General features: G+C 46.2%; 1 protein-coding gene across 3 annotated transcripts; it reads right to left on the reverse strand.

Moving 5' to 3' along the window:
• Window positions 1–3,344: 3,344 nt before the first annotated feature.
• Window positions 3,345–26,065, reverse strand: LOC126071910 (zinc finger protein 239-like). Of its 3 annotated transcripts, none has more exons than XM_049876363.1 (6): window positions 25,946–26,065; window positions 13,546–13,704; window positions 12,798–12,886; window positions 12,046–12,172; window positions 7,934–8,016; window positions 3,345–6,786 (listed from the first exon to the last, which is right to left on the reverse strand). In XM_049876363.1, exons 2-6 carry the CDS (start codon window positions 13,577–13,579, stop codon window positions 5,953–5,955), a joined length of 1,167 nt encoding a protein of 388 aa, XP_049732320.1. In that variant the 5' UTR covers window positions 13,580–13,704; window positions 25,946–26,065; the 3' UTR covers window positions 3,345–5,952. The 3 variants fall into 3 exon arrangements, with proteins under 3 accessions (XP_049732320.1, XP_049732321.1, XP_049732319.1); XM_049876364.1 differs by having other exon boundaries at window positions 3,345–6,783; window positions 25,938–26,065; XM_049876362.1 differs by having other exon boundaries at window positions 25,938–26,065.
• Between the last annotated feature and the right edge of the window lie 1,438 nt (window positions 26,066–27,503).

Consider the following 27,503-nt stretch of genomic DNA (forward strand, 5'->3'; position numbering starts at 1 on the left):
GAGGGTTTAGGAAACGTCCTCCCGCCCCCGCTTCCTGATTGGACACTGCGCTCGATCCCGCCCCGACGTTCCTGAATGGACAATGCTGCAGGAAGCCCCACCTCTGGACGGTGAGTGACAGAGACGGGAGCCTAGGCGCTGAGCACATGGGCGCGGCTTCCTCCAGGCCCCGCCCCCGGGACCTCCGCAGTGGACGCACGCGCTCCGGCCCTGGGCGGACGCTGGCGTCTCCACGCTGCTCCTCGGTGCCCTGCGTCTCCTCCTGGACGCGGAGACACTGTTGTGCGCGGGGAACTCCAGACACGGTTTCCAGGAGACCAACCCCACGTCCAGAGCAGGAGGGGCGCCCAGGCGGGGCGGGGACAGGCGGGCCTGGTGTCCCCAGGGTGGGGGTCAGATGGGGCTCCTGCTCCCTGTTTGTGACGCACTGAGCAGTGAGGGCTCCACGTGTGAGGAAGCCTGCGTCCACGTGGGTGTATGACCAAGGACGGCACCGAGGGGCCCAGGCGCCCTCTCCCACCCACAGTCCGGGGATTTAGACCAGGAAACCCGAGGATTCCCCAGTGCTTGTCGCCTGAGCGAAGTTTGAACCCTGCAGCCTGGGTCTAGGGGCTGGAACTCTTTCAGACCAACCACAAGTGAGGTGTGTTCATCAGCTGTGCAGTTTACACCCGAAGGAAATTTATAAGGTCAAATACAAATGGAAAATAATAGTTTTTAACTGTTTCACATACTTTGGACATGTTATCAGGAGGGATCAGTCCTTGGAGAAGGACAGCATGCTTGGTAAAGTAGAGGGGCAGCATAAAACAGGAAGGCCCTCAACGGGATGGAGTGACACACTGGTGCAGCAATGGATTTAAGCGTAACAGTTGTGAGGATGGCGTGCAGGACCGGGCAGTCTCTCCTTGTGTTATGCATAGGGTCAGAACCAAGTCCAGGGCGCTTAACAACAACACAACTGCCCCTGTTGAAAATAAAGAAGGGCCCCCTTCTTCCAGATTCTTTCAGAATTTTTAGAGAACTTGTTAATTTTTTCTCTGCTTTGTAGAGAAAGCGCTAGCGCTGCTATAGAATAAAACAGATTTATTAAAGGTTTTAACAGTAGTCAGTGCAGCTCATGAGGATGAAACCAGGAGTCCAAGTCCCAGTAATTACACAAATCCTTTTATGGGGTTTAGACAAAGAATAGGGCTCCTACTATTTTGATTGGTGGTTAGTGAGTGTCTTAGTTATCTAGTGCTGCTGTAACAGAAATACAACAAGTGAATGGCTTTAACAAACAGAAACCTATTCTCTCACAGTCTGGGCTAGAAGTCTGAATTCCCAGCTCCAGCTCCAGAGGAAGCCTTTCTCTTTCTGTCAGTTTTGGGGGAAGGTCCTCGTCATCAATCTTCCCCTGATCTAGGAGCTTCTCAGCACAGGGACCCTGAGTCCAAATGACACACTCCACTCCTGGCTCTTCTCTCTTGGTGGTATGAGGTCCCCCTCCTCTCTGTTGGCTTCTCTCATATCTCAAAATAGATTGCCTCAAGATACAACCTAATCCTCTAGATTATGTCCTGCCTCGTTCACACAACTGCCTCTAATCCTGCCTCATTAACATCATAGAGTTTAAGACTTACAACATATAGGATAAATACATCAGATCGCAAAATGGAAAACCACACAATACTGCGAATCATGGCCTAGCCAAGTTGATGTACATCTTGGGGGACACAATTCAATCCATGACAGTGAGGTAAAAGGACCAAGAATGAGTTACAGAAGTTACAGAGATGACAGACTACAGTCACAGGATGACATCATAAAACTTACTGTTTAATGAGAAGTATCTCTAAGGGAGGTTAGGGATCAGATTATGATGGACAGTTGATGCCAGGACTTTTCTTCTCAGAATTGCTTGCTTACCCAAAGTCTGTTTAAGTTACTTGGGGAATTTCAGATAAGGGTAACTCTAAGGCCCTCTCAAAACACTGTTACCACATCTTTGTCATAAAGAAGTATTTTCTGGGCCCACTATATATCAAAATGCACCTATGTCAATATTCTCTTTCCAGAGTGCATTGCTTTTCCATCCCAACCTTGGCCCAGAGAAAACATTTCATATTTCCATGGTAGCTAAACAATTAAAAGAGTTTAATGATAGGGCTTGTGAGCACTCTGGGTTGACTCAGTTAAATCAGGAAACCTGGGGCAGGCAGGTAAAAAGACCAATTTCGCAAAAAATGAATTTAATTCAGTCATCGAGTCCTGGTCAAAAAAAGACTTTAGGAACTTCTCCTTCATGGTCTCTTTGGATAGTATGTAAATCAAAGAAGTTTCCTCAAGGATCTGGGAGCCATCTCTAGTCAAATGTCATTATCAAGAAAGATCACGAACAGAACCTGTCTCCCAGCTTTCTGAAGGGAGGTAAGCATAACTTCAGGTATTCTGCCTTAGAGATACTAGAAAAGGAGCAATTTTATCTCAAAACAGAGGAATGTACAGGGTTTTGTGGAAACTGAAACAGGATGGGTACCCTCGTGCCCAGTCCAGAGAATGTGACCGATGGCTGGTTTCACAGGGCAAAAGTTTAATAATTAACCCAGCCTTAGTGGTAATAACTAGCTTGTATTCTTTACATTTATGTGTAGCCCACATCTTGAGTCCTTTAATCCCTACACTCCAGACAAACACCTGGCCATTTTGAAACCTCAGTCAGCAGGCACTGACCCTCTAGAGACCTGTGTCATGCCTTGTTAGCAAAACTGACATTTCTAAAGGAGGCCTTCAAGGGACATTCTGATGAATATCTGAAAGACTGATCAAAACCACCTGGACTTCCTCGACTTCCTTTGTTCCTCTGACTAAAAAAACCCTAATGCTGCCCCATTCCTTTGGAACACTCAGTTTATGCTGCGTTGCCCAACTGGAGGACGGTAGGATTGACTAATCTCTAGTGTTACTTTGTTTCTGTCCTTAGACATTCTTCCACAGTTGTATCCGCTCAACTATATAAGATCAGATTCCCGTCTTTGCAGTCCCTGTAGGGGATGCCTGTGATGCGTCAGCTTCTGGTTGAACGCTTCTTCAATAATAAGCCTTTTCTGTCTTCTACTGTTGTGGAGAGGTTTTCTGGGTTGGGAGTAGATTTCGTTATTACTAACTTTTTCCCCAACACCCTAAAGAATTTTGAAATGTAAATTATATTTATATAGTACCTATATTCCTAAGGTACTTGAATTCCCATTTTGATTCTTATTTAAGTACACACACACTCACACACACACACACTAAAAGCTTACTGAAATTTGGGATGGACCTGAAAACTCTAAATACACTGCTGAAATAGAAAATCTCATACTTTGTTAGGAGTGAGAGCAAAAGTTTTATTGAGGAATAGTAGTTCCAACTGGGCAACACAATGTGATGGGAGGTGACACACAGTGTTTCAACATTCTGAGGGAGAGGTGTGCTTTGTTTACAGAAAAATGGGGAGGGGAGTATGTGTCTATAATCACAGGAAACTGGGATTACATATAGTTACAAGACGACAGCAAGTTAAAATTTACAAGGTTAAGCTGGTCTATTTTCTAACACAGACTTCCTGGAGCCAATCTAGGAAGCTATTTTCTAAAACATCTACACATGCATTCTTCCTGGAGCAAGGTACGCAGGCATTCCCCCCGGGGACCATCTTTAGAAACACTTCCTGAGAACGTTTCTTCACAAACCGCGTTCTTGATCCCTTCATTGTTTGCTAACCGTGGTTAAAGTTTTAGAAGTTACATGTCACCAGACGCCAAACCACAGGTTATATTTTTAGGAAAGCAGAAACGAGGACTTTAGGTCAAGCTAAAATTTAAAACAAAAATGGAGTTTGATTCAAACCTGAGTTAGTCGTTTGGTCATGCCAAGTGCCTCAGTTTTAGGAAGCCCTGGTGGCGCAATGGTTAAGAGCTATGGCTGCTAACCAAAAGGTCAGCCGTTCAAATCTACCAGCTGCTCCTTGGAAACCCCATGGGACAGTTCTACTCTGTCCTATAAGGTCACTATGAGTTGGAATTGACTCGAAGGAACAGGTTTGGGTCTATGGGTTACACAACACTAAACAGATTGGGTCAAAACTCTAAAAGGCTTAATATGCAGCTCATTTCAAAAACTACCCTCCAGTTTGAGATATAATGGAAGTACAAGCTCTAATTATCACTTGTTTTACTTACAAATGGAATTGAAAAACATCATGCTTTATAGTTTGCAAAAAGGTATTGCACTGTAGAGTTTCCATGAAAATTAGTGTTTAGAGGATTTGCAAGTAGAAGAGTAGCTTCCTATTAAAAAGAAATTACTCACTTGAAAACATTCCCAAAGCCAACTCTTCAAACAGGGATTGGACTGGACTGTGGGATAGAAAATGATACTGGTGAAGAGTGAGCTTCTTGGATCAAGTAGACACATGAGACTATGTGGGCAGCTCCTGTCTGGAGGGGAGATGAGAGGGCAGAGGGGGCCAGCAGCTGGCTGAATGGACATGAAAGTAGAGAGTGGAGGGAAGGAGTGTGCTGTCTCATTAGGGGAAGAGCAACTAGGAATATATAGCAAGGTGTATGTAACTTTTTGTATGAGAGACTGACTTGATTTGTGAACTTTCACTTAAAGCACAATAAAAATTAAAAAAAAAAATTACTCATTTGATTTCCAAAGTGTAAGGACAAATACAAGGAGTCATGGTGGTACAATGGTTAAGTGCTCGGCTGCTAACCAAAAAGTGGGCAGTTAGAACCCACTAGCCACCCCACAGGAGAAAAGACCTGGCGATCTGCTCCTGTACAGATTACAGCCTTGGAAACCCCACGGGGCAGTCCTACCGGATCCTAAAACCAGAACCAAAACCAAACCCATTGCCATCGGGTCAGTTCTGCCACACAGCAACCTTATGGGGCCGAGCAGAACTGCCCTGTAGGGTTTCCAAGGCCGCAATCTTTATGAAAGCAAACCACCACATCTTTCTCCCAGGGAGCAGCTGGTGGGTTCGAACTGTTTACCTTTCTCGTTAGCAGTTGAGTAATCATTGCTGCACCGGGGATCCTTCCATAAAGACTACAGCCTAGAAAACCCCATGGGGCAGCTCTGCTCTGTTATATGGGGTTGCTGCGAGTCAGAACTAACTCAGCAGCACCAAACAACAATAATTAGTAAGGAAGGAGGGAGAGACCACTAGATTGACCACAGGCAGCCCCTGCAACTGAGGCAAATACTATCTCAAGAAATACCAAAGGATTCACATGATAAACACCATGTACTCTGACCACAATGCTATCAACTGAGAAATCCATTTCCCATTTTTTTTTTTCACATAACCTATGAGTCAAAAAAGTCACAATAAACAGTGGGTAATGTTTAAAATGAAACTAATAAAAATGCGAAGCATCAAAATTTCACACTGCACGTCAGCTCTTGTGTGACAAGGACCACTGAAAACCCAAACACCAGTTACCACCAAGTTGATTCTGACTCACAGTGACCGCTTGTGTGTCAGGAGAGAACTGTGCTCCATAGAGTTCCCAATGCCAAATTTTTCAGAGACAGATCGCCAGGCCTTTCCTCTGAGGCACCTTTGGGTGGGTTTGAACCAACAACCTTTGTTAGCAGCTGAGCACTGAACCATTTGCGCCACCTAGGGACTCCATGAAGACCACTTAATAGTCCTTAAAGGCTTGTATTCTGAACGAAAGCCTGAAAATTAACAGGCACGCGGCCTACCCTAAGGAAGACACAGGCTGCCTGATCAACTCTAACTCATGGCGACCCCGTGTGTTACGGAGTGGAGCTGCTCCATAGGGTCTTCTTGGTTGTAATCTTCATAGAAGCAAATCGCCAGGCCTTTCTCCCACGGCGTCCCTGGGTGGGTCTGAACCGCCAACCTTCGGGTTAGTAGTCCAGCCCATAAAGCTCGCACCACCCAGGGAGCTACGGCAGGGACGCGGAGGATAAAGGCAGCTTCGCGGCCACCCCGCTCCCGAGGTCTCCGTCGGCGTGGACCCGCTTGTGCACCGCCAGGGGCGCGCTGTGGCTGAAGGCCTGGCCGCACTGCACGCACCCGTGCGGCTTCTCCCTGGCGTGGGTCCGCACGTGCTTCCGGAAGGAGGAGGTGTCGATGAAGGCCTTCCCGCACTTCAGACACGGGTAGGGCTTCTCGCCGGTGTGCGTCCGGCTGTGCACGACCAGGGAGGAGCTCTGCACGAAGGCTTTGCCGCAGCGGCCGCACCTGTACCGCTTCTCGCCGGTGTGGGTGCGCACGTGCCGCCGGAGGTTGGACGGGTGGCCGAAGACTCTGCCGCAGTCCCCGCACGGGTAGCGCTTCTCGCCCGTGTGGGTCCGCTGGTGCACGCGCAGGTAGGAGCTCCTGCTGAAGGCCTTGGGGCAGTCGGCGCACGCGTAGCGCTTCTCCCCGGTGTGGATGCGCACGTGCACCGTCAGGTAGGAGCGCGTGCTGAAGCGCTGCCCGCACTGGCCGCAGGTGAACGGCTTCTCGCCAGTGTGAGTCCGCACGTGGGTCTTGAGGGACGACTGGTGACAGAAGGCGCTTCCGCACTGGTGGCACGCAAAGGGGCTCTCGCCAGTGTGGGTGCGCGCGTGCCTCCTCAGGGAGGAGAGGTGACGGAAGCCTTTCCCACACTCCTCGCAGCTGTGGGGCTTCTCGCCCGGTGGGTTTCCCGTGGGCCACGTGAGGCCCAGGCTCCTGACGGCCTTTCCGAACTGGCTGTGTTCACAGGGCCTTGTCCCCCTGTGAGTCAGCGCCTGCTGGTAGAGGAGGCATGATGACTAAAGCTTTTTCCACTCATTACCTACGTCCCTGGTGCGCAAGCCATGTGCACTGGCTACTAGCCTAACAGTTGGCAGTTCAAACCCACCCGGTGGCACTGCAGAAGGCCTGGCAATTTGCTTCAGTAAAGATCACAGCCATGAGAATCCTAAGGAGCAGTTCCACACTGACACACAGGGGGGCACCATAAGGTGGACTCAACCGGATGGTCTGGTTTTTGGTACCATTCCTTAAGCTCATAGGGGTTCTCCCCAGTAAGACTACTACTAAAAAATCGGCCACTTACTGTTCTGAGTGATGATTTCACAATTCTGGATAGATGTGAATGACTTTGGAGCCCTGGTGGCACAGCGGTTAAGAGTTCAGCTGCTAACCAAAAAGTTGGCAGTTCGAATCCACCAGGTGCTCCTTGGAAACCCTATGGAGCAGTTCTCTGTCCTAGAGGGTCGTTATGAGTCGGAACCAATGTGAGAGCAACAGGTTTGGTTTGGGGGGGGGGTTTTGGTGACTGGTTTGTGGGCTTCTTAAGTTCTTCAGACCGACAAGGGTGAATGCTTTGCCAGAACCTTCTGTCATACTCAAGACTACCCCAAGGTTTATTACTAAAAGTGATTTTTGGATCACAGTTTGATTCTAAATTCTCTTTCACTCACTCACTCAAACAGGGACATTTGTGAAAATGTTTATTTGTGGGAATACTTCTACGTGAAAACAAAAGCTTTGAGCTCGGTTTAGGGCAGGGTCGGCAAACTATGGCACGGAGGCCAAAACCAGCCTGTTGCAGGTTTTTGTAAATAAAGTTTTATTGGAACACAGCCATGTTCATTACTTTACATACTGTGGATGGCTACTTTCACACTACAACAGAAGAGCTGAGTAGTTGCAAGAGACACCACATGGACCTCTAGGCCGTAGACATTTACCCGCTGTCCTTTTACAGAAAAAGCACACGTTAGTTTCTCCCCAATTCATACTTTATACATTCCTTCTCTTGAGACATGATTTTCTCTTAAATAAAAGCCACTTGCCTCACATTTCTCTCCTGGTCCTGGTGCTTCTTCCCTACCTTCTGGCCCTCCCTGACTTATGTGCAAAGGACCGGGTTCTATCCCTTGTGAATCTTACCATTTTCATGCCTTTGAATATATTTTTTCCAAAAAGATCCTGCTTAGAAGTCGACTCCTTGGTTTTAAGTTGATTCCTCCAGTCTGAAATGAAATGGACAAAAATAAAGTTCTTAGAAGGAAATGTTGTGATGCTCAACCAGACAATCCAGTTAAAAACTGGACAAGGGATTTGAACAGACATTTCTCCAAAGAAGATATACAAAGTGCCAATAGCACGTGAAAAGATGCTCAGCGTCATTAGACATTAAACCAATACCAGCTGCTGTCAGGTCCACCCTGACTCAGTGTAACACCATGTGTGTCAGAGTAGAACTGGCTGCATAGGGTTTTCAGGGGCTGATTTTTCAGAAGTAGACAGCCAGGCCTTTCTTCCAAGGCCCCTCTGGGCACACTTGAACCTCCGAACTTTGGGTTTGCAGCTGAGCACCTTAACAGTTTACACTACTCAGAGACTCTCATTAGTTATTAACCAAAGCTGAACTCATTGATGTCAAGTCGATTCCAACTCATAGCAACCCTATAGGACAGAGGGGAACTGCCTCATAGGGCTTCCAAGGAGCAGGTAGTGGATTCGAACTGCAGACCTTCTGGTCAGCAGCCTCAGCTCTTAACCACTGTGCCACCAGGGCTCCACTCATTAGCCATTAGGGAAATGCAAATCAAAGCTACAGGGAGATATTACTTCACACCCAGTAGGATGGCTATGATAAAAAAGACTGACAATAACAGATGTCGGAAAAGATGTGGGGACACAGGAACCCTCAACGTTGCTAGTGGGAATGTAAAACGGCGCAGCCACTTTGGAGAACAGTTTGGCAGTTCCTCAAAAAGTTAAACACAAAAGAACTAACACATGACCCAGCAGCTCTACACCTAGGTATATACCCACGAGAACTGAAAACATCTGTCCACGCAAAAAGTTGTATGTGAAATAATAGCAGCAGTATTCCTAATAGCCAAAAAGTATAAATAACTCAAACGGCAACTGTGATGGTTAAGGTTGTGTGTCAACTTGGCTGAAACATGACTCGCAGCGGCTTGCCAGTTATGATGGTGTCCCGCAGTTACGTAATGATGAGATCTGCTATGAGCAGCCAGTCAGCTGAAATGGCGTTTCCTGGGGGGTGTGGCCCGCCTTCAGTGTATAAATGGATGTCCCAGCAAGGCTCCTGCACCTAGCTCATCATCACCTGACCTCCAGTTCTTGAGACGCGAGCTAGCAGCTTACCTGCCGATCTTGGGGTTTGTTGGTTTCTGCAGCCTGTGAGCCAGAGGCCTGCAGTCTGACCTGTCCATCTTGGGTTTATCAGGCCCTGCAGCTACGTGAGTCAGGGGAAGCCTCCAGCCTGATGTGCCTGACCCACGGACTTGGGACTTGCCAGCCTCTACGACTCTGTAGACTTGTAGTTTTTTCTCTACAACAGATCTCACTTACATGAAATAAGCAAATATATTGAAACCAGAGATTATTAGTGATTTCCAGCAGCGAGAGTGAGGGGCAGAGGGGCAGTTTTTGCTCTGGAGGCAGAGTTTATGTTCATGGTGGTGGAATGATTTGGAAAAGGACAGTGAGAATGGCTGCACAACTTGAACAGTCGAGTCAGTGTCACTAAATTGTACATGTAAAAGTCCCTAGGCAGCGCAAACGGTTTACACTCAACTGGTTGCCAAAAGGTTGGCAAATCAAACCCACCCAGAGGCACTGCAGAAAAAATAGGCCTGGCAATCTGCTTCTGTCAAGATTACAGCCAAGAAACCCTACGGAACAGTTCTACTCTGTAACACACAGGGTCTCCAAAGTCACAGAGCAACAACAAAAATAAAATCAACAACGGAACTGTACGTGTAGAAATTATTTCAACCACAAATGTCTCCAGATATGGCCAGTATCCCTGGGGGGAAGCACCGCCCACTGGGTCCCCCAGGTACCAGATTGTTATTTATAGCACTTTATCTCTCTCTACCGCTGCTGCCCACTTTCAGAGGTGCCCTGTATGACTCCTCTCAGTCCCACTGAGAGGGCGCAGGAGGGCTGCAGGGTTGACACCCTGATCCTCAGGACACACACATAACGCCGGAGGACTCTACGGAGAACCCCAAATCCTTCCTCCAAACTGATGCCCATCCTGCGGTCTTCAGTGCTGCTCAGAACTGGGAAATCTGCCTTTAGGAGCAGCAAACTCCCAGAACACGGCCAGTTTTTCTCACAGGGGCCAACACCACCAGCAGCACTGAAGTAAAGAACACATATTTTCTTCAGTGTTTTAGTACTGAGGTAGGAAGAACATATTTTCTAACATTTTAGTATATCTGTGTAAGCTAGTCTTCGAAACATAATTACTTGCTCTGGAATCTGTCCCACGATTGTTCCTTTAAAGAAAAATAAGGTAATCAATTTTTAGTTGCTGATTAAACTATGTTCCTCTCCCAAGGAAAAAAATACACAAAACCGAAGTAGCTGAACAAAGCTTAGATCCATCTTGTGACAGAAACCAGGATGGCATGATGAGACTTGCAGTACTTCAATAATAGATCACTTTATCATCGTGTCTACCTCAAAGAAAAACCAACATTCCTGAAAACCTCTAAACCCTGACCTTCCCCCTATAAAAACTCTCCAATTAGTCCTCTAGGTTTAGACAGAATTTGAGAGAAATTTAACCCTCTCTGTCTCTTGTACGCCAGTGTTCAATAAAGCCCTCTTGCTGTTTACCTCCTCCTGTCTCAGGATCGGCCTTGTGACAGGCGGCTCAAACCCGCAATTTGCCGTAACAGCACCCTCACTCTGAGCCCCATGGGGATTACAACCTGTTGCCATCAAGTCGATTCCCACTCATGGTGACCCTAGAGGATAGAGTAGAACTGCCCCACAGAGTTTCCAAGGAGCGCCTGGTGGATTCAAACTGCCGACCTTTTGGTTAGCAGCCTTAGCTCTTAATCACTACCCCACCAGGGTTTCTCCGTGAGAATTACGAAACAGGAAATAGTCACTTCGGTGGGAAAACTCTCACTACCAGAAGGGAGCCACTCTGTTCTGAACTTCACTGGGACAAGGACTAGGTATTGTCATCCCCAGAACAATTCCTGGGAGAGTAGGGGCGAAAGAAACACATGGTGCTTTAGGGCAGTTGTCCTCAATGTAATTCTGCCCCCAGGGGACACTGGTCCTATCTGGAGACATATTTGGTTGTTAGGACCTGGGTGTGGAGTGGGAATGCTACTGGTATCTAATGAGTTGAAGCCAGGATGCTGCTCAACACCCTACATTGGACAGCCCCATCCCAGAGAATGATGCGGCCCCAAATGGCAGCAGTGCCGAGGCTGAGAAACCTTGCATTAATCATTTGGGGAAAAAACTGAGTTCAATCCCTACCTCACACTATATACTAAAATTCATTCCTGATAGGTTAGGCAGTGTAAACCAGGGAGACCCTCCAGATCCTATGATTTTCCTCCTCTCCCGCCCCAGTCAGTGTGTAGATTTAAATGTGGGCAGCATCCTTGGATGTCAGTAGGTCACCCCACTCAGTGTGTAGATTTAAATGTGGGCAGCATCCTCGGACATCAGTAGGTCACCCCACTCAGTGTGTAGATTTAACTGTGGGAAAAAAAATTTTTTTTTTTTTTATTAGCATCCTCGGACGTCAGTGGGTCACCCCACTCACTGTATAGATTTAAATGTAGGCAGCATCCTATTGTAGATTTAACTATGGGCAGCATCCTCAGACGTCAGTAGGTCACTCCACTCAGTGTGTAGATTTAACTGTGGGCAGCATCCTTGGACGTCAGTAGGTCAGATGATTATGAGCTACAGTGTCTTGGTGGTCACTGGAATTCCTAACTTGTGTTTCTCACCCAGGGCAATTCTGCCCCCCTCCACCAGTGGTTCCCAAATGGGGGTGACTGTGCCACCAGGGGATATGTGGTAACATCTGGGGACATTTGTGGTTGTCACAACTCTGTGGGGGAGGGTGCTACCAGCATCAAGTGGGTGGAGGCCAGGGATGCTACTCAATGCCATACAGTGCACAGGACGGCCCCACACCAGAGAATGATCCAATAGTGCTGAGGGGGAGGATCCCTGGTCTAGGGAATGGATGTCAGCCTTACCAAGCGACACCAGGTTCCTGTAGGTCTCTAGCATCACTTCTCGGTAGAGAGTCCTTTGAGAAGTATCCAGCAGCACCCACTCCTCTGGGGTAAAGTCCACAGCCACATCCTCGAAGGCCACTGATTCCTGAAACATCAGGCACATTCCAGCTCTGACGGGGATCATCCCCACTAGTGTGCAGAGGAGGGGGGTGGTGAAAGAGAGAACACTGGGGAGGGGAGACCAGTCATTCAGTGTTCTGAGGTCACTGACCCATTTGTCCCCAAGCTCAGGACTCACGGCCTTCCCTAAGAGATCGCATCCAAGCTTGTGGCTTTAAAAGCTCCTCTAATCCATGACTGAAGACTAAATGTGACTTTCAGTTACGCTGGGGCATTTTCAACCTACTCAGACCTGTCCCTGGTCCCCACACAGGCCCAAGGGCATGAAAGAAATACTCAGGGAACAAATGAATTATTTCCTCCAGGAAGACAACAATCCTCTCAAATTCTTCCTTTGTCTCCCTCATAGAACCCAGCAGAACATGAAGCAGCAAGTCAACATGGAAGAGCATCCAAGTGAGACCCTAAACGTTGGGGCAGTGGGAGCATTTCCTGGACAGCCCTTCAATCCCCTAGGAGGCCCAGAGACTTTAAGAAAAATGGAAACCAGCCCTGGCTGGCTGCCAAACTCCAGGCTACAGGAAGGAGAAGGGGTCCACTCTTATGTGAAAAGGAAATTATTTTTGCAGAATGAGGAATTTTCCACTCACCTGTGACCAAGTTGTCAGAAACCCAGCAACCATCCCTTTTTCCTCCACGTTCCTCTCATAGGGACAGCTAAGGTTCCGACCAGGCAGAGCTAGGGAGACGGGGGAGAGAAAGAAGCTGGTGATTCAAAAAAAAAAAAGTTGCCATTGAGTTAACTATGACTCATGGCGATCCCATGTGTATTGGAGAACTCTACTCCACAGGGTCTTCAATTTCTGTGATCCTTTGGAAATAGATCACCAGGCCTTTCTTCCAAGGCACCTCTGGGTAGACTTGAACCTCCAACCTTCATGTTCACCATTTACACCACTCAGCGACTTCTAGGTGATTCCAAGCCTTCCCAAATCCTCAGACTTACAAGTTTAGAAGTCATGATGCCACTACCCCCAAGCAACTGCATCTGGCATGTCCAAGACCTGCAGCATTGTGCAAGAAAGGCAGTGACATTCTCTTTCTACAGATGAAGAAATCCTAACTCAAAAAGATTTGGCTGTTTAGCTGCCCAGGGCTACAAAATTCACAAATGGAGTCGTATTTATCCCCCAGAAGATTCCCTCCCAAATTTCCAGAAACGCTATCTCAGATATCCGTGGACTGTGGCTCCTTTGCCTCTGTTCCAGTATTGTCTACTTCATCCTGTCCCGGCCAGCCTCTGCTAAGACTACTTGGTTCACCAACCTTGGGACACCCCATCGTGGAGGGGCCTCCTAAATTCTTGTCTCTGTCAGTGCCATCTGACCAGGGACTCACCCCATGTAGAGTCCCCAGCAGTGGCTGCCATCATATGAGACTATCAGCAGAATTTGCTTGCTGGGCTGAGCAGCAACAATGCCAGCACATTCCTCTTCATTCCATTCTCCCATGGCCCCTTGGTCTCGATGCCTCTTAGCACCGTGGTTATCTGGAGACCTGTCTCAAAAAGCAATCAAATTATAAAACTTCTACAACTTAATAGCAAAAAGACAAACAACCCAGTCAAAGAATGCCTCCTGGCATCATGGTGTCTGGAGTTCTGTCTCAACCTTCAAAAATCAATCATCATTAATTAGTAGATAAGAACTGCTTTAGGTGAAGGGAAGGACAACACTCAATACATGGAAGGTCAGCTCCACTGGACTGGACCAAAAGCAAAGAGGTTTCCGGGATAAAATGAATGCTTCAAAGGTCAGCGGAGCAAGGGCGGGGGTTTGGGAACCATGGTTTAAGGGGACTTCTAAGTCAATTGGCAAAATAATTCTATTATGAAAACATTCTGCATCCCACTTTGAAATGTGGCATCTGGGGTCTTAAATGCTAACAAGCGGCCATCTAAGATGCATCAATTGGTCTCAACCCACCTGGAGCAAAGGAGAATGAAGAACACCAAGGTCACACGACAACTAAGAGCCCAAGAGACAGAAAGGGCCACATGAACCAGAGACCTACATCATCCTGAGACCAGAAGAACTAGATGGTGCCCGGCCACAATCGATGACTGCCCTGACAGGGAGCACAGCAGAGGACCCCTGAGGGAGCAGGAGATCAGTGGGATACAGACCCCAAATTCTCATAAAAAGACCATACTTCATGGTCTGACTGAGACTAGAGGAATCCCGGCGGTCATGGTCCCCAAACGTTCTGTTCACACAGGACAGGAACCATTCCCGAAGACAACTCATCAGATATGAAAGGGACTGGACAGTGGGTAGGAGAGAGATGCTGATGAAGAGTGAGCTAATTATATCAGGTGGACACTTGAGACTGTGTTGGCAACTCTTGTCTGGAGGGGGGATGGGAGGATAGAGAGAGTTGGAAGCTGGCAAAATTGTCATGAAAGGAGAGACTGGAAGGGCTGACTCATTAGGGGGAGAGCAAGTGGGAGTACGGAGTAAGATGTATATAAACTTATATGTGACAGACTGACTTGATTTGTAAACGTTCACTTGAAGCTCAATAAAAGTTAATAAAAAAAAAATCATCAAAGAACTGACTGGCAGTTCCTCAAAAGGTTGAGCACAGAACAGCCACATGACCTAGCAATCCCAATCCTAGGTCTACAGCTAGAAGAAGTGAAGGCAGGAACACAAACAGAAACCTGCACACCAAAGTTCACTACAGCACTATTCACTATAGCCAAAAGATGAAAACAACCAAAACATCCCTTAACAGATGAATGGATATAGAAAATGTGCTCCACCGTATCTTGGAATATTAATTAGCCAAAAAGAGAAATGAAGTCCTGCTGCATACCACATCATGGATGAACGTCGAAAACATCATGCTAAACAAAATAAGTAACAAGAGAACAAATACTGTATGATCTCACTTATATGAGATAAGCAAATACATGTTGTTGTTGTTAGTGGTCAAGTCGATTCTGAGTTATGTTCTTGTTAGGTGCCATCGAATCGGTTCCAACTCACAGTGACAGGATGTACAATAGAAAGAAATGCTGCCCAGGCCTGCACCATCCTCACAATCATTGCCATGTCTGAGCTCACTGTTGCAGCCACTGTGTCAATCCATCTCATTGAAGGTCTTTCCCTTTTTCACTGACTCTCTACTTTACCAAGCATGATGCCCTTCTCCAGGGACTGGTCCCTCCTGATAATATGACCAAAGTATATGAGATGAAATCTCGCCATCTTCGCTTCTAAGGAGCACTCTGGCTGTACTTCTTCCAAGACAGACTTTTTCATTCTTCTGACAGTCCCTGATGTGTTCGATATTCTTCCCCAACACCATAATTCAGGGGCATCGATTCTTCTCTGATCTTCCTAATACACTGCCCATCCTTCACAGGCAAATGAGGAGACTGAAAACACCGTAGCTTAGGTCAAGCACACCTTCAACCTCAAGGCGACATTTTTGCTTTCTAACACTTTAAAGAGGTCTGTCAGTGTGTTGTACTCTGGTGGTCTGGGTGTTCCTGTGATGCTAGAAGCTGTGTCACCAGTATTTCAAATACCAGCAGGGTCACCCACAGTGGAAAGGTTTCAGCGGAGCTTCCAGACTAAGACAGACTAAGAAGAAAGACCTGACCACCTACTTCCCGAAAAAGTTGCCCAGTGAAAACCTTCTGGATAGCAGCAGAACGTTGTTCTGAATTACGGAAACCAAAAATTATGAGTGGTTACCAGGGATGGGAGGAGGGAGGAAGGGAGAGTTCCTGCTTAGGGGGCAGTAAATTTATGCTCATGGTGGTGAAATGACTTCAAAAAGGACAGCGAGAATGGTTGCACAACCTGAAGAATGTAATCAATGTCATCGAACTGTCCATGTGGAAACTGGTGAGGCGGTGCGTGTTTCTTATGTATACTTTCACCACAGTTAAAAAACAAGGACGGCTACGTGCAGCGCGATACCCTTACGTAAACAACGGAACCGAACAGAGAGCTCAGAAATAGACCCAAATATAAGGTCCCTGGGTGGGGCAAGCGGTTTGTGCTTGGCTGACAACCAAAAGGTCGGTGGTTCAAACCCACCCAGCGGCACAGAAGAAACAGGCCTGGAGATCTGCTTCTGTAAAGATTACAGCCAAGAAAAGCCTCTGGAACAGTTCTCCTTTGTAAACATGGGATCTCCACCGTCACAAATAAAAAGTAAAATCAACAACAAATATAGTCAACTGATCTTTGACGAAGGGGCAAAAGCAACTCAATGCCGTTTTTTCAACACGTGGTCCTGAAACTGCACACACACACACACACACAGTGAATCCAGGCCTTTCACAAAAATTACATCAGCATGGATCTTAAACTTAAATGTAAAATGCAAAACTACAACACTTTTTAGGAGAAAACCTAGGTGACCTTAGGTTTGGTGATGATTTTTAGATACAGCACTGTCTTAGTTATCTAGTGCTACTATAATAGAACTACCACAAGTGGGTGACTTTAACAAACAGAAATTCATTTTCTCACAGTTTAGGAAGCTAGAAGTCTGAATTCAGGGCACTGGCTCTACAGGAAGGCTTTCTCTCTCCGTTGGCTCTGGAGGAAGGTCCTTGTCTCTTCTGAGCATCTGCTCCTGGGCGACCTTCACATGCCTTGGCGTCTCTCTTCCATCATTTCTGCTTCTTAGCTTGCTCATTTCATCTCTTTTTTATCTCAGAAGAGACTGACTCAAGAGACACATTAATCCTGCCTTATTAACATAACAAACGTAATCTAAACTAACCTAATCCTGCCTCATTAACATACCAAAGACAACCCATTCCCAAATGGGATTAGAACCACAGGCAGAAATTAGGATTTTCAACACGTATTTTTGGTGGATACAATTCAATCTGTAACATGAAAGCACCACGAAAACAAGTTGTTGTTAGCTGCCATCCTGTCAGTTCCGACTCATAGCGACCCTATGCACAACAGAATGAAACACTGCCCTGTCCTGCGTCTTCCTTACACTCGTTGTTATGCTTGAGCCCATTGTTGCAGCCACTGTGTCAGTCCACCTCGTTGAGGGTCTTCCTCTTTTCCGCTGACCCTGTACTCTGCCAAGCATGATGTCCTTCTCCAGGGACTGATCCCTCCTGACAACATGTCCAAAGTATGTAAGACGGAGTCTCACCATCCTTGCCTCTAAGGAGCATTCTGGTTTACTTCTTCCAAGACAGATTTGTTGGTTCTTTTGGCAGTCCATGGTATATTCAATATTCTTCGCCAACACCACAATTCAAAGGCGTCAATTCTTCGGTCTTCCTTATTCATTGTCCAGCTTTCACACGCATATGATGAGATTGAAAATACCATGGCTTGGGTCAGGCGCACCTTAGTCTTCAGGTTGACATCTTTGCTCTTCAACACTTTGAAGAGGTCCTTTGCAGCAGATTTACCCAACGCAATGGGTCTTTTGATTTCCTGACTGCTGCTTCCATGGCTGTTGATTGTGGATCCAAGTTAAATGAAATCCTTCGCAACTTCAATCTTTTCTCCGTTTATCATGATGTTGCTCACTGGTCCAGTTGTGAGAAATTTTGTTTTCTTTATGTTGAGGTGTAATCCATACTGAAGGCTGTGGTCTTTGATCTTCATTAGTAAGTGCTTCAAGTCCTCTTCACTTTCAGCAAGCAAGGTTGTCTCATTTGAATAACGCAGGTTGTTAATGAGTCTTCCTCCAATCCTGATGCCCAATTGTTCTTCATATAGTCCAGCTTCTCGTATTATTTGTTCAACATACAGACTGAATAGGTACGGTGAAAGAATACAACCCTGATGCACCCCTTTCCTGACTTTAAACCAATCAGTATCCCCTTGTTCTGTCCGAACAACCGCCTCTTGATCTATGTAAAGGTTCCTCATGAGCACAATTAAGTCTTCTGGAATTCCCATTCTTTGAAATGTTATCTACAGTTTGTTATGATCCACACAATCGAATGCCTTTGCATAGTCAATAAAACACAGGTAAACATCCTGCTGGTATTCTCTGCTTTCAGCCAGGATCCACCTAACATCAGCAATGATATCCCTGGTTCCACGTCCTCTTCTGAAGCCAGCCTGAATTTCTGGCAGTTCCCTGTTGATATACTGCTACAGCTATTTTTGAATGATCTTCAGCAAAATTTTGCTGCATGTGATATTAATGATATTGTTCTATAATTTCCACGTTCGGTTGGATTGCCTTTCTTGGGAATAGGCATAAATATGGATGTCTTCCAGTCAGTTGGCCAGGAAGCTGTCTTCCATATTTCTTGGCGTAGACACACCTCCAGTGCTACCTCTGTTTGTTGAAACATCTCAATTGACATTCCATCAATTCCTGGAGCCTTGTTTTTCGCCAATGCCTTCAGAGCAGCTTGGACTTCTTCCTTCAGTACCATTGGTTCCTGATCATATACCACCTCTTGAAATGTTTGCACATCGACTAATTCTTTTTGGTATAATGACTCTGTGTATTCCTTCCATCTTCTTTTGACGCTTCCTGTGTCATTTAATATTTTCCCCCATGGAATCCTTCACTATTGCAACTCAAGGCTTGAATTTTTGTTTCAGTTCTTTCAGCTTGAGAAACGCTGAACGCGTTCTTCCCTTTTGGTTTTCCATCTCCAGCTTTTTGCACATGTCATTATAATACTTTACTTTGTCTTCTCGAGAGGCCCTTTGAAATCTTCTGTTCAGTTCTTTTACTTCATCAATTCTTCCTTTTGCTTTAGCTGCTCAATGTGCGAGAGCAAGTTTCAGCGTCTCCTCTGACATCCATCTTGGTCTTTTCTTTCCTTCCTGTCTTTTCAATGACCTCTTGCTTTCTTCATGGATGACGTTCTTGATGTCATTCCACAACTCCTCTGGTCTTCCGTCACTAGTGTTCAATGCGTCAAATCTATTCTTCAGATGGTCTCTAAATTCAGATGGGATATACTCGAGGTCAAATTTTGGCTCTCGTGAACTTTCTCTGATTTTCTTCAGTTTCAGCTTGAACTTGCATATGAGCCATTGATGGTCTGTTCCACAGCCGGCCCCTGGCCTTGTTTTGACTGATGATATTGAGATTTTCCATCGTCTCTTTCCACAGATGTAGTCAATTTGATTTCTATGTCTTCCATCTGGCGAGGTCCATGTGTATAGTCACCATTTGTGTTGGTGAAAGAAGGTATTTGCAATGAAGAAGTTGTTGGTCTTGCAAAATTCTATCATTCAATCTCCGGCATTGTTTCTACCACCAAGGCCATATTTTCCAACTACTGATCCTTCTTTGTTTCCAACTTTCGCGTTCCAATCGCCAGTAATTATCAATGCATCTTGATTGCATGTTCAATCAATTTCAGACTGCAGCAGCTGATAAAAATCTTCTATTCATCTTTGGCCCTAGTGGTTGGTGCGTAAATTTGAATAATATTCGTATTAACTGCTCTTCCTTGTAGGTGTGTGGATATTATCCTATCACTGACAGCATTGTACTTCAGGACAGATATTGAAATGTTCTTTTTGACAATGAATGCAACACCATTCCTCTTCGAGTTGTCATTCCCAGCATAGTAGACTATATGATTGTCTGATTCAAAATGACCAATACCAGTCCATTTCTGCTCACTAATGCCTAGGATATCAATGTTTATGCGTTCCACTTCATTTTTGACGATTTCCAATTTTCCTAGATTCATACTTCATACTTTCCAGGTTCCAGTTATTAATGGATGTTTCCAGCTGTTTCTTCTCATTTTGAGTCATGCCACATCAGCAAACGAAGGTCCCCAAAGCTTTACTCCATCCATGTCATTAAGGCCGACTCTACTTTGAGGAGGCAGTTCTTCCCCAGTCATCTTTTGAGTGCCTTCCAACCTAGGGGGCTCATCTTCCAGCACTATGTCAGACAGTGTTCCGCTGCTATTCATAAGGTTTTCACTGGCTAATGCTTTTCAGAAGTAGACTTCTGGGTCCTTCTTCCTAGTCTGTCTTAGTCTGGATGCTCGGCTCAAACCTGTCCACCATGGGTTACCCTGCCGGTATCTGAATACCGGTGGCATAGCTTCCAGTATCACAGCAACACGCAAGCCCCCACAAGTGGATACCAGAAGGGTCACCCATGGAAGACAGGTTTCGGCTGAGCTTCCGGACTAAGACAGACTAAGAAGAAGGACCCGGCAGTCTACTTCTGAAAAGCATTAGCCAGTGAAAACCTGATGAATAGCAGAGGAGCACTGTCTGATACGGTGCTGGAAGATGAGCCCCCCAGGTTGGAAGGCGCTAAAAATACAACTGGGGAAGAGCTGCCTCCTCAAAGGAAAGTCGACCTTAATGACGTGGATGGAGTTGGACATTATTAAAATGAAAAACTTCTGCTCTGTTAGAGGCACCGTTAAGAAAATAAGACTCCGTGAAGAGAATGAAAAGACAAGCCACAGATGGGAGAAAGTATCTGCAAAACATGTATCTGATAAAAGACTTGTATCCAAGATATACAAACAACCCTTAAAACTCAACAATAAGAAAACAAACAGCCCCCCCAAAAGAAAACAAATGGTCCAATTAAAAAATGGAGCCCTGGTGGCACAGTGGTTAAGAGCTCAGCTGCTAACCAAAAGGTTGGCAGTTCGAATTCACCAGCCGCTCCTTGGAAACTCTACGTAGTAGTTCTACTCTGTCCTACAAAGGGTCGCTATCAGTCAGAATCGACTCAACAGCAACAAGTAAGGTAACAGGTAATTACAAAATGGGCAAAAAATCTGGAGAGACAGAAAAGATCTACAGAAGGCAAATAAGTATATGAGAAGATGCCCAACACTGTATGTGCAGTACACTGTATTGTGTTTATATGGCCTCTCTAGCCTTGGTCTTGTAACTCCAACAAAATCATTGGATAGGATTTTGCAAATAAGGAGTGTAGAAGCCTTGCAGGGATGCGACAGTCTGCTAATGCAAATGAGGAATGTGGAACTCTTGCAGGATAATGCATGGTTATGCAAATAAGGTGCCTGTGGACTAACGAGGGGATTGGTCAGTTTTGCAATCCCATAGGCTTAAAAAGAGCCAGCCACACAGGTTGAGGGAAGAACCTCACTACCATCAAGAAGGAGATTGAGGAGCAGAGCACATCCTTTAGACCCAGGGTCCTTGTGCGAAGACCCCTAGACCCAGAAGACAGAGAGCTATAACACTGGAGACAGCGGAGACATGAGGCAGCATGGTGGGCTTCCCAGTCCACGGAGTGAGGCAGCTGCAGTGGGACTGGCCAACTCATGGAGTGAGAGCTGAGCACCTTCAGGCAGGTGGCTTCCTGGCAGAATGGGGTGCCTCCTGGTACTTACTGGTGAGGCTAAAGAGTTCTAACCCTTGCGCAAGCAGGGCAGAAGGCAGGCCCGAGCAGGGCTGGTGGCAAAGGCTGAGAACGAGTGCTGGCTGTGGGTATGGCTGAGAGCGAGGCCTGCCCGTCCGCCCGTCCACCCGCCCGCCCGCCCGCACGACAGAGGAGCTGAGAGGTTGGAAGCTGTCCTGATCCAAGAACTGTATCCTGAATCATTTCTCTTACCTCCATGTTGATCCTGAACCTGAATTGTAACCCGATTCTTCCCTAATAAACTCCATAATCATGAGTATGGTCTATGAGTCCTGTGTGCCCACAGCAACAAATTACTGAACCCAGTAGAGACGTAGAGAGTGCCACTGGAGGGATGGCTGGTGTTAGAATTGGTAGAGGGGTTGGAGAGTGGAGGTATAGCTGACCTCCACCTTGCAGGAATCAGCTTTGAGCTAATAATGATTCTCCTTCCCCCTCCTCAATTTAAATGGCTTCTGAAGCCACCCTACTTTATGTCGCTAAAAAAAAACCATTGCCGTCAAACTGATTCCGACTCATAGGAAATTAAACCAACAATGAAACACGACTATAAACCTATTAGAATGGCTAGAATCCAAAAAAGTAACACCACCAAATGCTGGCAAGGATGTTGGGCAACAAGCTCCCATCCATCACTGGTGGGGATGTAAGAGAGTACACTTTAGAAGACAGTTGGCAGTTTCTTACAAAGCTAAACATACATCCTCAGTCTTAGTATGTGACCCAGCAATCACGCTGGTACTTCTCCAAATGAGTTCAAAACTTGCGTCTACATAAAAAATCTGCACATGGATGTTTACAGCAGCTTTATTCATAGCTGCCAAACACTGGGAACAACCAAGACGTCCTTCAGTGGGTGAATGGATAAACAAACTGTGATACATGCATTAAAAAAAAGAAGTGTCAGGTCGATTCCGACTCATGGTGACTCCATGTGCTACAGAGTAGAACTGCTCCACAGGGTTTTCTTGGCTGCCATCTTTATGGATGCATATTGCCAGGCCTTTCTTCTGTGGGATCACTGTGTGGGTTGGAACCGCCACCCTTTACGCTAGCAGTTGAGCACAAACCACTTGCTTTACCGCTCAATGACCTGGTATATCCATACTATGTAATATTATTCAGTGATAAAAAGAAATGAGTTATTGAGCTATGAACAGACATGGAGAAACCTTAAACGCACATTGCTATGGGCTCAAGCATACCAATGACTGTGTGGATGGTACAGGACTGGGCAGTGCTTCATTCTATTATACATAGGGTTGCCATATGAGTTGGACTGACTTGATGGCACCTAACAACAAGTTAAAGAAGCCAGTTTGAAAAGGCTACATACTGTATGATCTCAACTATAGGACACTCAGGAAAAGGCCCAACTACAGAGACAGTAAAAAATCAGTGGATGCCGGAAATTGAAAGGGGGAGGGTTTGAATAGGTGGCGCACAGGGCACTTTTAGGGCAGTGAAACAATTCTAAATGATACTGTCACGGCGCACAGATCGCATCATACGTTTGTTAAAATGCACGGAGCTGTACAACACAAAGAGGGAACCCTAACGTAATCTCTGAACTTCAGCTAACGATGTACCAATATCAGTTCCTCAGTGGTGACAAAACATTAGTAACAGGAGAAAATGTGCGTGTGGAGAGGGAATACATGGGAACTCCGCACTTTCTGCTCGGTTTTTCTGTAAATCTAAAACTGCTCTAAAAATAACGTCTATTAATTAAAACAAAATTTAACACAATTAACATGTTAGTGCATATTGTTTTGTAACATTTTCATTTAAGGATATATTTTGAATGTTTTGTCGTTCTACAGTAAACATTTTCAATGTTTTGTCCATCTACAAAATTTTAACGTCTTGTTCAGAGTTTAAAACAAAATAAGATGGCTCTGTGCAGTACGATACCGATACATGACCTTTTCCAAATCGCTGAGAATTTCCACGTATTGCTCAAGGTTGCACACCCAGGTAGTCAAAGTATAACACCACAAACAGGAAGGTCATGCAAACCCTAAATATGGCAAAGAGGGCTTCAAACACATGCTTCACATTTTTATGCAGCAAAAATGCCAAACTGTTAAAGTTTGCCTCAACTGGGTGGCAAACACAGGCGTGTCTGTGATATTATTCTCTGAACTTTTCCTGGTTTGAACTCATCCAAACTCAATAGGAAATCACATGCAGATGGAAGGAAATGGTTTAAGTATACTGAACAGAAGATTCAAAGAATTAAATTGTCTTTGGAAAATAATTTTGTGAGGAAAATCTATTATTTATAATAATGAGGATTTACAATTTGTCAGCCATTGCTCTGTGTCCTTTGTGTGTATGACAGCTGACAAAAATATCCGCTACGCTCAATAGGACGCCTTTGTTGTCATTAGTTGCTGTCCAGTCGATTCCGACTCTTGGTGACCCCACGTGTGCAGAGCAGGACTAACTGCTCCATAGGTTTTCAAGGCTGTGACTTTTCAGAAGCAGATGGCCAGGCCCTTCTTCTAAGGCATCTCTGAGTGAGTTTGAACCACCAACTGTGTGGTTAGTAGTCAAGCGCTTAACCATCTGCACCACCCAGGGACTTCCTATATAACGCTTACCAGGTGCCAACCACTGCTGGAAGCACTTCCACGTTACCTCTTAGCAATGCCTTCCAAAGACCACCAGGAACACACCCGTGGTTGAACAACATAGGTTTATTACTCACTGCAGCAAGGGAGAATATTCCAGAAAGGTTATCTCAGTAAAAGGGTGTTAGAAAGGACTTATAGGATTTGGCCTTGGGTTTGGTGATATTGGAGAAGGCTTAAGGAAGCCAAGCTTTGTTCTGGATTGGATGCTGTCAGGGAGGGGGGTAATTCTGTAACTGGGCATCTCAGTAAATCTTACTATACGGAGTCCCTGGGTGGTACAAATGGTTAATGAGCTCAGCTGCTAACTGAAAGGCTGGAGGTTCAAGGCCACCCAGAGGTGCCTCGAAAGAAAGGCCTGGTGATCTACATCCAAAAAATCAGCCACTGAAAACCCTATGGAGCTCACTTCTACTCTGACACACCTGGGGTCACCATGGGTAAGAACCGACTGGATGACAACCGGTACATGGGAGAGAAAGCCAAAACTGTGATCACAAAAAAGCAGCAGTCACTTATATTGGCCACATGAGGGTGATGTTAGCTCCTCTCCGATTTGGACAAGGTTCTTACTTGCATGTGTCCCCACATTATTACAGGAAGGTCTTGATTCTGTCCTTGTCATCAGGGCCTAGTCTGATGTTGATGCTCTATGAAATTGTTTTATGTTCAGCAAGGGAACACCACAGCCTAGCTGCACACAGACTAGTTCCTGGATGTCGTGGGCTGCTTTTCTCGTTTAATCAGCTTAACAAACTAAAAGGTAGGTTGTATTACTATCAAGCTGTCTTGGAGGAAGCACAGCCAGAATGCTCCTTAGAAGCAAGGATGGCAAGACTTCATTCATTTCACTTATTTTGGACATGTCATCAGGAGGGACCAATCCCTGGGGAAGAACATCATGCTTGGAAAAGTAGAGGGTCAGCAAAAAAGAGGAAGACCCTCAACAAGATGGATCGACACATTGGCTGGAAGATAGGGCTCAATTACAGCAACAGGAGGATGGCACAGAACCAAGTAACCTTTGGTTCTGTTATACAAAGGGTCGCTATACATTGGAGCCGACTGGAAGGCACCTAACAATACTTTACTGTGGGAATAGGCACAGTGAGATTAAGTAACCCGTCCAAAGGCGAACAGCTAAAAAGTGGCAGCAAAAAAATAAATATTATGGTTCAGTAAAAAAAAAAAAATTAAAATATTATGGTTCAGTAAAAAAATAAAATAAAAAGTGGCAGCAGCAGAGACTAATTCTGGTCAGTCTGGCTCCAAATTCCTTATCCTCACCCACCCCACGCCTCCGCTGGCCATTCAGAGCTTTAAGCCCTTGGGTATATAATAATGGCAGCAATAAATACATACTGTATATGTGCTATATGCATTACATACACATTAAGAAGGGCCGGCGCTGCAGAACAGTATGTGCACGGAACAGCTCTTGGGGTTCTCCTACGTCAACCCCCCAGTTTATAAATATGGGAACGAGACTCTGGCAGGTGGAGTAACTAACTCCAACATCGCAGTGGACCCTGCTCCAGAAAGCCCGTTCTGGACCCCAGAATCGCCGCCGGCCAAGCAAAATTTGGGGGGACTGTCGCGAGTCCCAGATTCTTGGGGGGTGAAAACCTCAGCGCCCCAATCAGGGTGCCCGAGGTCCGCTGCCCTCCGGAGCCACCTCCACCGGGGCCGAAACAGGATCCGCCATCAACGCGACCCCGCCCCCTCCTCTGACCGCCCCCTCGCCGTGCCCACCTGCCTACCCGAGCCCCGGCTGCCAAGCTGCCAAAGAGACGCGGGGCCGACCCCACCTTGGAGAACCGTGCAAACTGCCCTCAGCGGAGGCGGGTGGCGGGGATGCACACACCTCCGCAGAAGGAGGGACCGGGGTTCCGGTTCCGGGGCCGCCGGGAGCGGAAGAGGTGGGACTCTCCAGGGTTTGCGATTGGCGGAATGTCTAAGACGGACGGGCCGCTTCCTCCAGTCTCCGGGCGGAGAAACCTCTAGTCCCCGCCTATAAGGATGCGATTGGGTATTGGGACGAAACCTGCGCATCCGGGGCGTGGCTAGGATGAAAAGGGGCGTGGCTAAGGCTCCATTGGCCTTACGGGCAACAAAGGGCTCAAATACAGCAATGATTGTTATATCCTTGCTCAGGGGCGTGCCCTGGGTGGATTCCTGACAACCAAGGTGATGGAGGTAGGTAACTGCCCTGTGGGCATGGTTAGGGCTAAACCCGCCCCTTTGGGCGGGCCTGAAACCAGAGGGGCGTGGCTTTGGGCGTGGTTTCCCAGCAGTTCATCCTTTTCTTTCTACTCGTAAGGCTGAAAACAATATGCGAATATTTAAAGTTTTTCCTTTTGTTGTTTCTAATTTTTTATGCAAATGGGATCATTTTACACACTTCGGTCTACAACTAGCTTTTCTTACTAGATAATACAATGTCATAATCAACAACAAAATAAATTATAAAAAGAAAACCCTGTGGAGCACAGTTCTACTCTGACACACGTGGGGTAACCCTGAGTTAGAGTCGACTCCGCAGCAACTCGTTTATGTCAAGGACTTGCTTGTGCTCAGAGCCATCACAAAGGGACCAACTCACAAATTAATTGGAAAACCAGGGTCTAATTGTTAAGGTTAATGTATTTTTGTCGCAAAACGTTGTGAATAAGAAGTCCTCAATCCAAATATCTCATCTCCCAGAGTCCCTTGCCAGAGACTGTCATCAGCCAGCTTCTATGCAACCTTCCAAAAACGTTCTGTTTACACAAGCAGAAACATACTTACTCTTCCACTCTATACTCATGGTGGCGTAGTGGTTAAGTGCTACAGCTGCTAACCAAGAAGTCGGCAGTTCAAATCCACCAGGCGCTCCTTGGAAACTCTATGCGGCAGCTCTACTGTGTTCTATAGGGTCGCTATGAGTCGGAATCGACTTGACGGCAGTGGGTTTGGTTTTTTTTTGGTTTTATGTCCCAGAATCTATTCTATGCACTGCGGCTACAGAGTAACCAAACTACAACGATCCTTACCCTCATCCTGTTCACACTCCGGTGAGGATGGACAAAAAATAAACCACATTAAGTAAATAGACTATATAATAAATGTAATGCATTCCAAGGAGGCCCTGGGTGGCACAAACGGTTAAGCACTCAGCTACAAACAGAAAGATAGGCGGTTTGAATCCACCCAGAGGCACCTCAGAGGAAAGACCTGGCGATCTGCTCCTAAAAGATCACAGCTATTGAAAACTCTATGGAGCACGGTTCTACTCCAACATACATGAGGTCGCCGTGAGTCACAATCAACTAGACACCA

Source organism: Elephas maximus, chromosome 3, assembly GCF_024166365.1.
Source record: "Elephas maximus indicus isolate mEleMax1 chromosome 3, mEleMax1 primary haplotype, whole genome shotgun sequence".
NCBI lineage: Eukaryota > Metazoa > Chordata > Mammalia > Proboscidea > Elephantidae > Elephas > Elephas maximus.